General features: G+C 27.9%; 3 protein-coding genes and 2 long non-coding RNA genes across 5 annotated transcripts; 2 read left to right on the top strand and 3 right to left on the bottom strand.

The window, feature by feature from the left end:
* The first annotated feature begins 2,313 nt into the window (after positions 1–2,313).
* Positions 2,314–3,216, top strand: LOC107168094 (uncharacterized). Its single transcript, XM_015517383.2, has 3 exons — positions 2,314–2,515; positions 2,586–2,768; positions 2,867–3,216. Exons 1-3 carry the CDS (start codon positions 2,455–2,457, stop codon positions 3,082–3,084), a joined length of 462 nt encoding a protein of 153 aa, XP_015372869.1. The 5' UTR covers positions 2,314–2,454; the 3' UTR covers positions 3,085–3,216.
* On the bottom strand, positions 2,323–4,610 carry LOC149057515 (uncharacterized). The gene is made up of 2 exons (XR_016190847.1): positions 4,407–4,610; positions 2,323–3,947 (listed from the first exon to the last, which is right to left on the bottom strand). It is a non-coding gene; the product is annotated as an uncharacterized LOC149057515 (long non-coding RNA).
* Positions 4,611–6,810: 2,200 nt separating this feature from the next.
* On the bottom strand, positions 6,811–7,643 carry crok (crooked). Its single transcript, XM_015517384.2, has 3 exons — positions 7,434–7,643; positions 7,185–7,343; positions 6,811–7,103 (listed from the first exon to the last, which is right to left on the bottom strand). The coding sequence occupies exons 1-3, from the start codon at positions 7,492–7,494 to the stop codon at positions 6,880–6,882; spliced, it is 444 nt and encodes a 147-aa protein (XP_015372870.1). The 5' UTR covers positions 7,495–7,643; the 3' UTR covers positions 6,811–6,879.
* A 32-nt stretch (positions 7,644–7,675) lies between these two features.
* Positions 7,676–11,985, top strand: LOC149057516 (uncharacterized). The gene is made up of 2 exons (XR_016190846.1): positions 7,676–8,866; positions 11,785–11,985. It is a non-coding gene; the product is annotated as an uncharacterized LOC149057516 (long non-coding RNA).
* On the bottom strand, positions 10,960–13,239 carry Stlk (Ste20-like kinase). Its single transcript, XM_015517385.2, has 3 exons — positions 12,569–13,239; positions 11,987–12,506; positions 10,960–11,291 (listed from the first exon to the last, which is right to left on the bottom strand). Exons 1-3 carry the CDS (start codon positions 12,970–12,972, stop codon positions 11,106–11,108), a joined length of 1,110 nt encoding a protein of 369 aa, XP_015372871.1. The 5' UTR covers positions 12,973–13,239; the 3' UTR covers positions 10,960–11,105.
* Positions 13,240–13,463: the final 224 nt, after the last annotated feature.

Genomic DNA, 13,463 nt, shown 5'->3' on the forward strand with positions numbered 1-13,463 from the left:
TCTGTTTAACAGATACATAGATAATAATATAATGATTATAATATCTATGAGCAGAAGAGCTGCAGATGCATACGCCATACAGCATTATAAAAAAAAAAAAAAATAGGAATAATCTGGAATACTAGGAAAGTAGAAAAAGAAAATAGGAATGACAAATGAATACAGTTTACTTCTCAAGCGATTTTTTTAAATTTTTTTTGAGAAATATTACTATTTATATTCGGCATTGTAAAAAGCGTGTTATCTACCGGGTCCGCAATAGGTACCGTATAATATTCTGTTTATGAATACGAACGACGGTGATAATGTACAGAAACGTTATTGTTAATTGAAAAACCGAATAGAGAAATAAACGTATCTAATTTTACAGTCTACATGTCACTATATACCCGTCTATCGTAGTATCGTCGTGTATTTCCAGACATATTGAGTCGGCCGTTGGCGTATATCCAAACCCTACTGAACTGGGACACTATAATACTATAATAGTGCCTGAATCCGGTTAGACTTTGTAGTGCGCGTCTTCACTACATTCTCTTACTGACTTAGGGCACACTATTAAATACTAAATAGGTATTCGTATTGTACATTTGTAAGTAGGTATATTTTATATATTTTATCATACCTACCTAACTTAGTATTTTTAAACTTCTATAGATAAATGATAATATTATGAAAACAAATAAACATAATAAATAACTGATTAGTGATTACCAATTAAACTAAATAAATAGGTACATTTATTTGCATTCCATATAATATTATAAATAATAATTTGGGTAAGCAGAATTTATGATTACAATGATTTATAATTCATCAATATAATATAGTCAATTACATAACAATACCTTAAAATATTTCCATTATTATTATTTATTTACTTTTTTATGTTAGTAAGTAAGTTAATATGATTTTGAATTAGATTTATTAATATTGAAAGTTTTCATAGAACTTACAATTCACAATTCTAGAAGTTTCACCGACACATAGGTACGTTTGGTAATTATGGTTCTACAAGAAACTTTAAGCTGAAACAATGACGAAAATTCAGTCAAATGAAACTGACTTTTATACAAATACCTATGAGTTTTATTGAAATTTGATAATCAAAAAATTAATGCAACTATACTATCGTAATACTTACAATGAATATTCAAGAAATAAATATTCTTAAGATTTACTAAAATATTTATTAAATGTGAGAAGTAAGTATTTAGGGATATCTACCTACCAATTTAAAACGTTGACACATAATGGAAATTGTATAATATAGGTAATACAAATATTATTTATTATATTACGTAATAATTTTAGACGGTGTGTGCCCCCCCCCCTGAAACAATTCTGGATACGCCGCTGGGTAAGAACATTATGATTTATGAGTTCTGTGCTTAAGCTTTGCGATTTTTTGATAATTATATTTTCATATGGGTATGTGAAATACCACTAATTAAAAATGTCCAAATCTCGCTTAAAAATTGAAGTATCGAATAAAACTATAAAAGCTGACGCTTGAATACAGATAATGTTCTTACCTAAAACTTTAATGGTTAAAAGTCAAATTCAGTAAAATAATAAAATTAACAGTATTGAACTAGAGAACGAAATGTTAGTATGGCTTATGTGTGTAAGACGGAGAATACAAATTAATGGGTACCCAGCGTCCAACAAAGTCGTCCGACTATGCTACTAGAGATGTAATATTACTTTTTTATTAATTGAAATTATTACAGCTCCAATAAATGGAGACAATTGTTAGCCATAAACAATATAAATATATAATAACATGATAAATCCATAGATCTTATACTCAGCATACGGTCTGTTGATAAATATTATAATATGTCCTTTTACAGAAATCTTTGTGAACAGGCATAATCTAGCGGCTTTAATCGTGGCTGGAACATTGCGTTAGCAATGTTTGTAAATGTTTACAGCTTCGTTTAGCAAAGCAAACAGACTGCAGCGAGTGCAGAGTGCTAAGCAGCACAAACTTCTCCGTTATCAAACGTTTACTACTAAAGAACTAAAGAAGTACAGAATTTCCTGGTATAGGTATTATGATTTATAATATAGTATTGTTCTATTCATAGACTTTGATATTTTTATTTTATTTGACTATTCATTGTTCTATTCATTCTATGGTTCTATTTGTTCTATGATATTATTATCATGGCTAAATTTATTTAGCCATGAAAATTATTTCTTAATTCGTGGTTCGAACTTCCAACATATATTTCACGTTGAGCACTCCTGGTTGTTTTGTTTATATTTTACCCATTATCATTTTACATTTGTTTTGTCATCTTAATCAAATTTCCCTTTGAATTATTATTATTTAGTAATTTACATTAAACTACTTAAACTTTTTAAAAACGTAATTTTCTTTTTATATCATTGAATTATCTATATTGATTTTGTATCCGAAAAGCTTTAGTTTTTGTTTACGTTATAATGAATTCCACTATACTTTTATGTTTTGTATTAGTTTTAGGTTTTTCATTCTTGCATAAAGGTAATTTTAAGTCTAAAAGGTGTGGCTGTCTTTTGTCACGCCCTTGTATAACTTAACTTGTCATTTTTAGTTAGTGGAATCCAATGCTACCAGTGTTCTACAAGTAGCGACCCAAAAGGATCTGATAATTGTGGTGCATACGAAAAATTCCACAAGGATCGTCATGTCTCTGTAGAATGTACCAGTGATGAATCTCATACACCAGGCACATTTTGTGTTAAAGTAACTAAACAAGGTCTCCGAGGATTTATATGTGAGTTAAAAGTGTCTAATAATTGAATAATTGATAAATATATCATCAACATTTATGTACTTATATGCTATATTTTATTTTTTATTTTTTTATTTCAGGGGATGGTCGTTGGAGAAATGTGATCCGCCGTTGTGGATCGGTTTCAGATACTGGTGTAACTGGTGTTTGCAACTGGGGAGTTGAATGGAATGGAGTATATTGGGAAGAATGTTATTGTTCAGAAGACAACTGTAATTCGTCCACCAATATTACTCCATTATCTGTCATAACAACCACACTGTGTTCATTAATTACTATGTTCATATTGAGAAATTGATTTATACCTATTTTTAATCTCGTAACGAAGTCCGTCCAAACTTTATAGTGTTGATCACTGCATTTTTTTTACACATTTTATAATTCACTATTTATTATTTTTAAAATATAAACCGTTATATTTTATGAACAATTTGACTTGTTATCTTTTTAAAAATGTCTGTCTTCTCAATTACTTAAGTCTGAAACTAATTATTAATGTCTTGTATGGTTTGTCAGTTTAGTATCAGATATAAATGTAAAGGTGTAGGAATTACATTTGAAAATACAGTTAGTTTAATTGTATCTCTTCCATTTGGACTTATGCTGATGACCTTAAGACCCTTAAAGTTTAAGTTTTAATTAAAAATAAATCTTAAAGCCATTCTTACAATGTCAGGTTAAAGTTAACAGAACTTAACTGGCGGAATTCTGCAGCTAAATATCCTGCTAACCGTCGGTTAGCCATTAAAGGATACTTAACCGGAAATTGTAAGAACCAGCCTAAGTTTTATAATTAGGGAGAGATGATTTTGTTGTAAAAAGTAAAAACATTGAGCTGCATTTAACCCCATAGGACCAGAGCGGTTTTCAATTTGTTCTAACTGTTCATACAAAATGACAATTGTAAGTGCATCTGATTTAAACATTTGGTGGATAACCAGTTGAATATATTGTTATTATGTTGATTAGTGTTACAAAAACAAACATAATAAACTATTATAATGTTTCAGTTAAACATTTTCTCCACACTGTTTCGTAGTTCAGCACTTAGAAAAAAGTTTGCATTGAGATTGTATTGTTCTCTTGTTGATTAAAATCTTATCTAACCTTAGTAGAACTGTATTAGGTATAATGTTCTGTCTGAAAATACTTCATGTGGTACTGAAAATTATTATAAAATAATTTGTTTTTATGTCATTAAATAATCATTTGACCAACCATATTATGTAGGTTGAGGCAAAAAGCAAAGAAGAACTATATAATTTTATACCCACATTAGTCAAAAGAATTGCATTAAAATTAGACAGAAGCTAATGTTCTAAAGGTATGTTTGGCCATGGGTCTATAACAAATGCACAAACTTATATAGGTACTTTTATTCACAGAGCTAGGCTTAATTTAAATAATATAATTTTTTCCACAGTCTCACATTATGTTTCCATAAATATTCTCGAGATAACTGTGTTATATTTTATATTTTATCTGTTTACTTTTGAATAAAAGCCACATAATATACTCTTAAATAAAAGTTTATAAATAAGTAACATTTCTCTTAAAATTGTGATAAAGTGCAATAAGCATTTAGTTATAAATTAATTTGAGTAAAAAGAATATACATACTTAGACACCTATTATATTTGCTTCATTATTATCTTTTGGAATTTGTGTTTGCTTTCTAACATAATATACAGTATTTTCAAATTAATTTTTAATAATAAGCAATCATAAAAATAATGAAAAATGTTAGACTCAATTTTTAGTTATTAATATATCCAGTGCACTGCAAAAAAATACATTAAATACTACTACTGCTGAAATTTAAAGTCAAACAAATAAATTGTTCTATAGTTGTGATATAACTGCATTCACATATTATATAGGTTACCTGGATATATCGTAGTAGAAAGATAAAATATATAGATAAAAAATTATATAAGTATCTCTTACATTCTTAAAAAATGTGTATAGTTTTAAGATAGCAAGCATCTATCACATTTTTCTCATTGAATTATTAACTAAATGAATATAATATTTTTTAAATAATTTATAAATTGTACTATTATGTAGGTACCTACTACTTATATTTCACATTAAATATTTTAATTTCTTTTGTTCAAATTTAAGAATTTTTTGAATTGCAATACTTAATCATGAGTCATGACATATGACTGAATTAAATTTGTATTTCAGTTTTCATTATTTGGCCATTCATGTTTTGTAAAAACAATTACATATTATTTTTAACATTTTTTATAAAAACTAACTAGTTAATATATTTTTTACCTTCAAAAAAAAAAATATACAAAAAACATAAAATTATTGAAGTCAAAATGATCAAAATTTTACAAATATAACAAACATAATAAAAGCATTTAAGATTTAAATAGCCATGGTTTGCAAACTTTTAAACCGGGCGGTGAGCCTTTTTTTATCATACATTTAGTCCCGGTAACCTGCTGAGTTTTCATTGATTACAAATTTGAGGCCTGTTCTTTAACATAAGAATATTAGTCATTAGCCAAATTAAACAGTTGACAAAACTGAGAAAACTAAAGTTGTGCATAATGTGCAATGTGCATATAATGTAATACACATTTACACAATATGTGGGGCATTATGATTAATGTATAAATGTTATAGTAAATGGTCAAAATATTTGATAACCTGATAAATGGTCTGCAATGAAAATTTATAACTATTATTAATAATTTATTTATAGACACAAATTATTTTTATGAAATTTTAATTGAAATGAATAAAAATAATTATAAATTAATTGTAATTTTCTTGTAGGGCACCATTGATTACAATAGAAACTGCTAGTATGAATAATATTAATTTATTATAAAATGTGTTTTAACTGCTTTTTGATTATCTATATACTTAACAATTATTATTTCTTAAAACAAACTAACAAGTTTGTTCATAATTCAATAGCCAGAATATATTTTTTTCTTCAAATTGTGAAATAGTCAGCACCTACAATATCTTAAAAATAACAAGACTGACAGTGACTTGTATATCTTTTATTAATAATATATCATGTTACAAATAAAATAACAACAATATATTAAATAATTAAAGAAATAATGAAATAACTTATGAGAAATTATATAAGATACGAAGGGAGAGAGGCAATACAAAACTGATGCATTTATAAACTAAATGTTATTATGTTTAAATTAAATTATAATTGTACAAAAGATTTGATATTTTAACATTTATATAGTGCATAACACGTTAAAATAAATATAATTAACATTTAGTTGTTTTAAGTCGAATAAAAAAACTAATAAAAAATTGTATTAACTAAGCATAAACAATTAAAAAAATAGAAAAGGTAACACAAATTAAAACCATAATTTGATATAATATTAAGATAAAATGAACAAGTGAGATTCTATAACAAAACATTTATTATAATATATTTTGAGATATTTTAATGTAATTTAAATCATATTAATATGTGAAATCAGTTAGATGAAAAAGGATTTATCTATTATCTTAGATAGTTAAGTGAATCATTTTAACTTGCAAAATACAAAAAACAAAGTAGATTAATGTAACAAGTAATAATAAAATTGATCATTTACCCATTATTAGAAAATAGTTGTTAAAATTAGTAGCTAATAATACTGAGTTACAAACATATTCAAAATATAGAATACGAAACTACATTTTTTTTTATAAAACTTACCAAAAACATCAAATATATTTATACTATAATTTTAAGGTTATAAATTAGTAATAAATAATTGTTCATAAAATAATCGTTGAATAATACTCGTGTACAAATATTTAAAAAAAATACTAACTATACATTTTTAATAAAAATGTTATTTTATAATTAAATATGTTATAATACTATAACATGTTAAAAATGGACGGATCAGTTACATTTTTCAGTTTATTAATTACAACATAATACCATAGCAAGATAAACAACTTCAAATGGCTTTAAAAATAAAATAGTTGTCAACATTATTGTTGTTGTAATTTAAAATAAAAATGGTTTGATATCTGATTAATGCAATATTCTTTAATCATAAAAAAATATTCAGATATCAACTACTTATATCGATTGATGAATACATTACAGCAGTCTTCTGTAAACAATAAGAGCTGGTACTAACAATATGCATAAATGAGAAGAAGAAACGGCAGATGCACCATTGCATCCATCTCTAGAATTGCAAGTACAATACTCAGTAAATATATTATGAGTGCCTGTTCTCATTAAACAATAACGTTCGTCACCACCAATGCCTGGTTCGCCCAGAAAAGCACAACTCCGGTAAAATCGCCATTTTCCATACACTAAAAAATAATTTAAATCAATAAACCATTTAGGTGGGCTTTAATTAAATATGTTTTTTTTTCACAATTGTATGTAGGTACCTTTTTGACGGATTTTGCGGCACATTGTACCTCGTACACCAGGGTATGTGTCCAGTTTTTCCAGTTTGCAATCTTTCATCGGCATCGAGTGATTATCGAATGGATCCACGCATTTGGGGTCGTGAAGTGAATCGCAATGCCAACACATGAGACCACAAACTAAAATAATGCAAATGACTCATCAACTGATTTATTGCAATAGTCAGGTTATGACATCAACATAAATATGTTTTCATTGTTTTTATTTACCAGAATAAACGCTATACAAAACGATGAAGCTCATACAAAACACACAAAGAGCGGAGGGCATTGTAACGAGATTTCTATTTTCACAAAATATGAATTATAAGGACTTAATTTAAAAGTTCACATCACTGGTTTGAGAAATATGTCACTGTAATTTAATATTTTATTATTTACTTCTAGCGAACTACCTATTTCAGTTTAAACTTTGAATCACACGCCCAAAATATTTTGTAAATTATAATCAAATCAAACAAGTGTTGTTAGTAAGTTTATTACACACTGGCACACAGTGCATCCAACTAATAAGATATAAATTGTATATATTTAATTAATCTCTTTTCTATGATTCACGGGCAGCAATGCAATGCTGTTGGCAACAGGCTATAATTTATCATAGACGTAATATGGCATTGGTCAGTAAAGTTGAGTCCCCTGAAATAACAGCAAAATTTATCTCATGGAATACCAGGATTTATCTATTTTATCTCATACCCACGGGCAACGATGTAGAGAAGTATCTTCTCCACATCGTGCTCATACCATTGTTGCATTAAAATAAAATGCAAATACTATATACTGTACAAGATACAACTGTATACTACCATGGTCAACTGTACAAGACCAATATTAATATATTATGGGATAGTATGGTATATTGGCCTGTGAGTATGTGATTTGTGACATGTGTCCGGTTCCTGTCGTTCCTGATAAGCAGCTAATAATATACAATTAAGGGGCGTAGGTGTAATAACTTTAAGTGAACAATGCAGGGCACACACACCACAAGTATTATTAACGCCCAACAGACATCTGAAGTCTGTTCAGTATATTGACTTCATTCCTTCAGTGTAAAAATTTTAAAATTCTGTTAATACCTACAATAGTACTCAACTTGAGAATTTGCTTATCCATCAAAATCCAACAGTTAAATAGCATTAGTAACTTCTCTAAGACATTCTAGGAATTAGAAAACACAATACAAGAGGAAAAAGATAAAAATATTTTACAATCAACAAGTGGTTTGCATACTTAAATAATATTTTTATTAAGTAATACTTAATAAGTACAACATTAGGGCAGATAATAACGTATAAATTATTCAAAATTTATACTAAGGGCAAAGGCTGCTTCTTGCTTATGTATAAGCAATACATTATCATTCGTCGTCACGCAACCATACTAGGTATCTTTAATTGTGGTGTATACTATACGCATGCACAGTGATGACTTCGAGGTCCAGTTGGTATGCTTTAAGATTTTAAATCATAATCATAATTCAAAGCTCTATCCAGACTTCCAGAGTCCAGTCATCCATTATCCATTATCCAGTATTGGCAGTATTCCAGTGTACATTGGGGACACAAGCATGGACGCTAGTCTGTAGACTACCACTTGTAATATTATTTGTTTGGTCGTAATGCTGTAATGCCGAATAGGTAATATGGCGTCTATAATAGTCTTGGTCCATAGAATAATAGTTTGTTGAAATGTTAAATTATTATATAAACAAATTAATATAAAAATGTATACATCATAAAAATAATATTTAGGAAAAACGTAAAATGGAAAGTAATTTCATCTTCTAAGTTTTAATAACATTTATTAAAAAAATCCTATTTTCATAGAAATCTAAAATATATAATTGACCGTTTGATGGATTTTGGCTCGAGTTGAGCCTAGGTTAAAGGGTGTATTATATCTGCGATGTTATACAACGATATGTATTAAAATTAGTATTTTATCACTTTAATAGCATCGCACTATTATATTGACGGATATTTTCTCTAAATTGTTAATTCTTCATTTTCATCAGTTGACAAATAAAATATTTCATTGGGCTAATGGCACCCTATTAAATATATTTAGTCATTACCTATTATAACATAAACTAAAATTTCCTCTAGTCTCTTTTTTGAACTCTGTATCATAATTAATGAACTTTTCAGCAATAAAATCCCTATCTCTAAGAACATTTTTGTCATTCACATCAGCTCTTGATGGGTATTTTATATCAAAATCAGACAGCTTTTTCCAGTATATGATTTTCAATCAAAATTAACACTTTATACAAAATGTACTGATAGACAGTTAAATCACAATTGTTAAAACGGCTCCTATCTTGCTGCAAGATTTCAAATTAAATATTGTCTTTATGATTTTTGTACACCTTTGGTAAATTGGTTATGTGGAAAAATTGTAATCTGAGGAATATTGTTTGCAAACCTTGCTATATCTAAATTCGTTCAAACTTTTTTTGTTATTATATTAATTTGAAAAATATAGTTTATGAAATTAATAATAAAATATTATATATAGTTAATTAGGCTGACAGTAGACTGTTGAGTATTGTATTTTAAAATAAAATGTGAATGTAATGTTGATTTATTCAATGTATACTTATATAGAACTAGGTTATAATAATTCTAATAATGTTAGGATACAGAAAAGAAAAAAACTAAGACATATTGCTTTAAAATTATACATGTATATATATATTTTTTTAAATTCAATTTCTTATACATTTATATAATTTAATATATTATTAAATATTTGTGCAAATAGTATAACTGAATAATTTACTAGATGAGAACAAATAATAGAAGAAATTACATCTATAATAAACAACAACAAATATAAAATAATAATAATAATAAAAATAATAGTAGAATGAGGCATACAATTGAAAATAATACTTAAAACATAGATTGGTAAATTTAAAACATACATCAACATATAAGTAACAAATAAATGTGAATAAAAAACGTATTATTTTTTTCCAGGAAACATATTATTCACATTAATATATTTAAAGCCACATTTAGAACTTAAATCAAGAAATATAAAATATAATGCATAATGGCACAATGCTTCAAAAGTAATTGCATTTTTTTTATACTCAAAACAAAAATGAACAAAATATTTTGAAATATTGAGCAATATTGAAAATATGTTGCATACTTCCATATATTTGTAAAAGCTACATAAATTTAAATGTTAACATTGTTACTAAGTAGCACAAAAAGTTAGTTGGTGTTTTTAGTAAAGAAAAAATTATCAAATTTAACTTTTAAAAGCGTTTCTAATAAACCAACAAAATAAAAAGAGATCAATTTTTTTGTGGGAAAAAACCTAGAAGCACCAAATAAATATAATACCTAATATTAGATGGTTATTTAATTTACTGAAACCAAATAGTATAATCACTATAATATAATCATATGATTAAGCATTAACATCAAAACCATTACAAAATACTAAGTACCTTTATTCTTTTCAACAAACATTTAAGAATGATGTGTTGTAGAATTGAAGTACCTGTTAGCAAAATAAAAAATGTCTTATTAAGAAACATATTTCATAAAAAGCAATAATAGCCATAAATAAAATTAAAATATTCAACTGCATTAGTCATTATTAATACACATTTTTATCAACATTCAAGCAGAGGTTAATTTGAAAGATATAATATTACAGTAAGAGAAAATTTTTAATAAATAATTCAAATAATACATACAAAATAAACCTCCAGTAATTGTGTAGGTACACTACATTTATCTAAATATTATATTATAAACTTTTATTTTCATGTATTATAGACTAGCTATTGATCTATATTGCATACAATATAATAGGGATGGAGACTTGCTAACTAATACTAATACTGGTAATAGGCATTTATAATGTTGGTACTATATCATTAAGGTCAAAATCCCATGCATATGTCAACAGGTCAAGATCACTCAATTGTTGTGACATGCCTCCAATAGAAGCGAGATCATCACTTATTTCTGCAACATTTGTCTTCAACAGTGGTACAGCCGGCCGTAACAAATCAGTTACTTTTACATTCAATCTTTTCACCTATAGAATAATATTAAATAAAATAACATTAATTGATAAATTATTATTAGAATAACCAGTTCAGTGTCCATTATTTTTTCAAAGAAATTATCAATAATTATAATAATGGACTCTCTAATATCGGTTCACATATCCATGGGAGTTGGAGACCACCTATTCTATTGTAAACCATTAGTATAAACCATGCCACCCATATATATAAGGATACATGTATTAAAATAATTTTTCTAATTTCTCTTCATAATCAATTACATAAATTAATTCCATTAACATAGACAAGAACATGTAAACTTGGCCCAGTTTTTATTTTTAATTTACAATAAGCAGTTTACTTTAGTTTTATAAATTTTAGTATGAGAGAGAATTGAATATTAACAAGTTTAGGTAACAAAATTATCTATTTTCTGATGGCGGTTAACTTTTTATATTTAAATTTTAAAACAAGTTAGTATATAAGATGTTGTAATTGAAAAATTATTATTACTTGTTTCAGAAAGTTAAATATTCAAAATAAACAACTTCAAACAGAACACAGACAATGTGGTTACAATGAAGTCTGACAATAGGTTCAATTTACCCTAATATTTAAGTATCAAAACTAAATTGAACCTTTTGAATGTAAATTCACTATGTTACTATAAAATATAAATTATATATGTATGTTATGTAAAAAAATATATGGACTTGATACATACTTGTTTAGTAAAAGTATGAGCCAACAAATTGGGTGCAGAGGGTCTACTTTCTGGATCTCGTTGACAGCACAATTCAACAAGATTGTGAAACTCCTCTGTAAACATCCTTGTATAAACACTGCTCACAGGTGCTGCATTCACACCAATTGTTTCTTCGGATTGGTATCCATTATCAGCTGCATTATCTTCATATGGATAACATGTAGTGCAGTCGAGCAAGTGTGGAATAAGACCTTTAACTTTTTGTGTTAGCATAAGCGTGGTATCGGTTTCAGCAAAAGGAACAAAACCATTTGCCAATTCACATGATGTTATTCCTATACTGTAAATGTCAGACTTTTCATTGTACCCGAGCAAATTTTGTTCGAGCATTTCGGGACTAGACCAATTCAAGTTGTTAGCGGATTGCAGTGGCAAGGAATGTAAATTTGACCGTTTATCAATAGGACACATGCTACGCAAGCCTGATAAGCTTGCATGTCCATCTGCGCGGATCAATATGTGACCCGCCTTTATAGCCCTGTATAAAAAATTATTTATAAAAAAATGTATCAACATTGTCAGTGGTAATATGTTACAAACCTATGCACAAGCCCTTTATTATGTATGTACTCTAGTCCCAACAGAACGTCCCTGAGCACAAATGCTATAACTGTCTCCGGTAATCCTTCCACGAAATGGTTGCGCAACAAGTCTCTGCACGAACCGTACCCCATGAGCGGAAACACGACATATAATTGACTCTTGTCCAAAAACGAAGTCACATACGGTATGAGATTTGGATGCATCAACTGCCTAGTGTTGTAGATCTCATCCTGTATAAGCTGACAATCAGTTTTCGACATGCTGTCCAAGTTAAAGTTCTTCATTGCCACCAGGTTGCCGCTCTTGTTGTGTTTGCCCAGGAACACGACTGCCCGGTCCGAGAAACACGAACCCAACACCGAGCACATGGTATACTGCTTCAAGTCCGGTTCGAAGTTCATGTTGCGACACGGGTGTCGGATACTCTGAGAACGACGACCTACGCGTCGCCGGTATAGTTAAATGTATGTATATTGCTTTGTGTTATTTGTAGAGCACATGCACGGATACACAACTCAAACAAGTAAATTTAATTTAATTTATTATAGTTCCATTAAAAACATTTAATTGATACTTAATATTGTAATATTATTGTTAATTGTTATAGAATATTATATAGGTACAACAACAGCGATATTGTACGGGAAAAAAGTCTTGATAACACGTCCGAATGTTCGACTGTGTGAATGTGTGATTACGTGAGCCGTGGTTGTCTGACAATAGCTGGATTGCTATCACCAGTCACCACCCGCGCAATCAGATGTTCGCCATGCAATATCCACCTACTTCAAAATTTAAAATACTTGTATAATTATAATCAATGGTAGACTTAGACATTGTCTAGTATAAGGATCAAAGTACATCGTATATTAATACATTATTATAAATTATT

Source organism: Diuraphis noxia, unplaced genomic scaffold (assembly GCF_037042655.1).
Source record: "Diuraphis noxia isolate RWA-SAM2 unplaced genomic scaffold, SU_Dnox_SAM2 contig0003, whole genome shotgun sequence".
NCBI classification, from domain to species: domain Eukaryota; kingdom Metazoa; phylum Arthropoda; class Insecta; order Hemiptera; family Aphididae; genus Diuraphis; species Diuraphis noxia.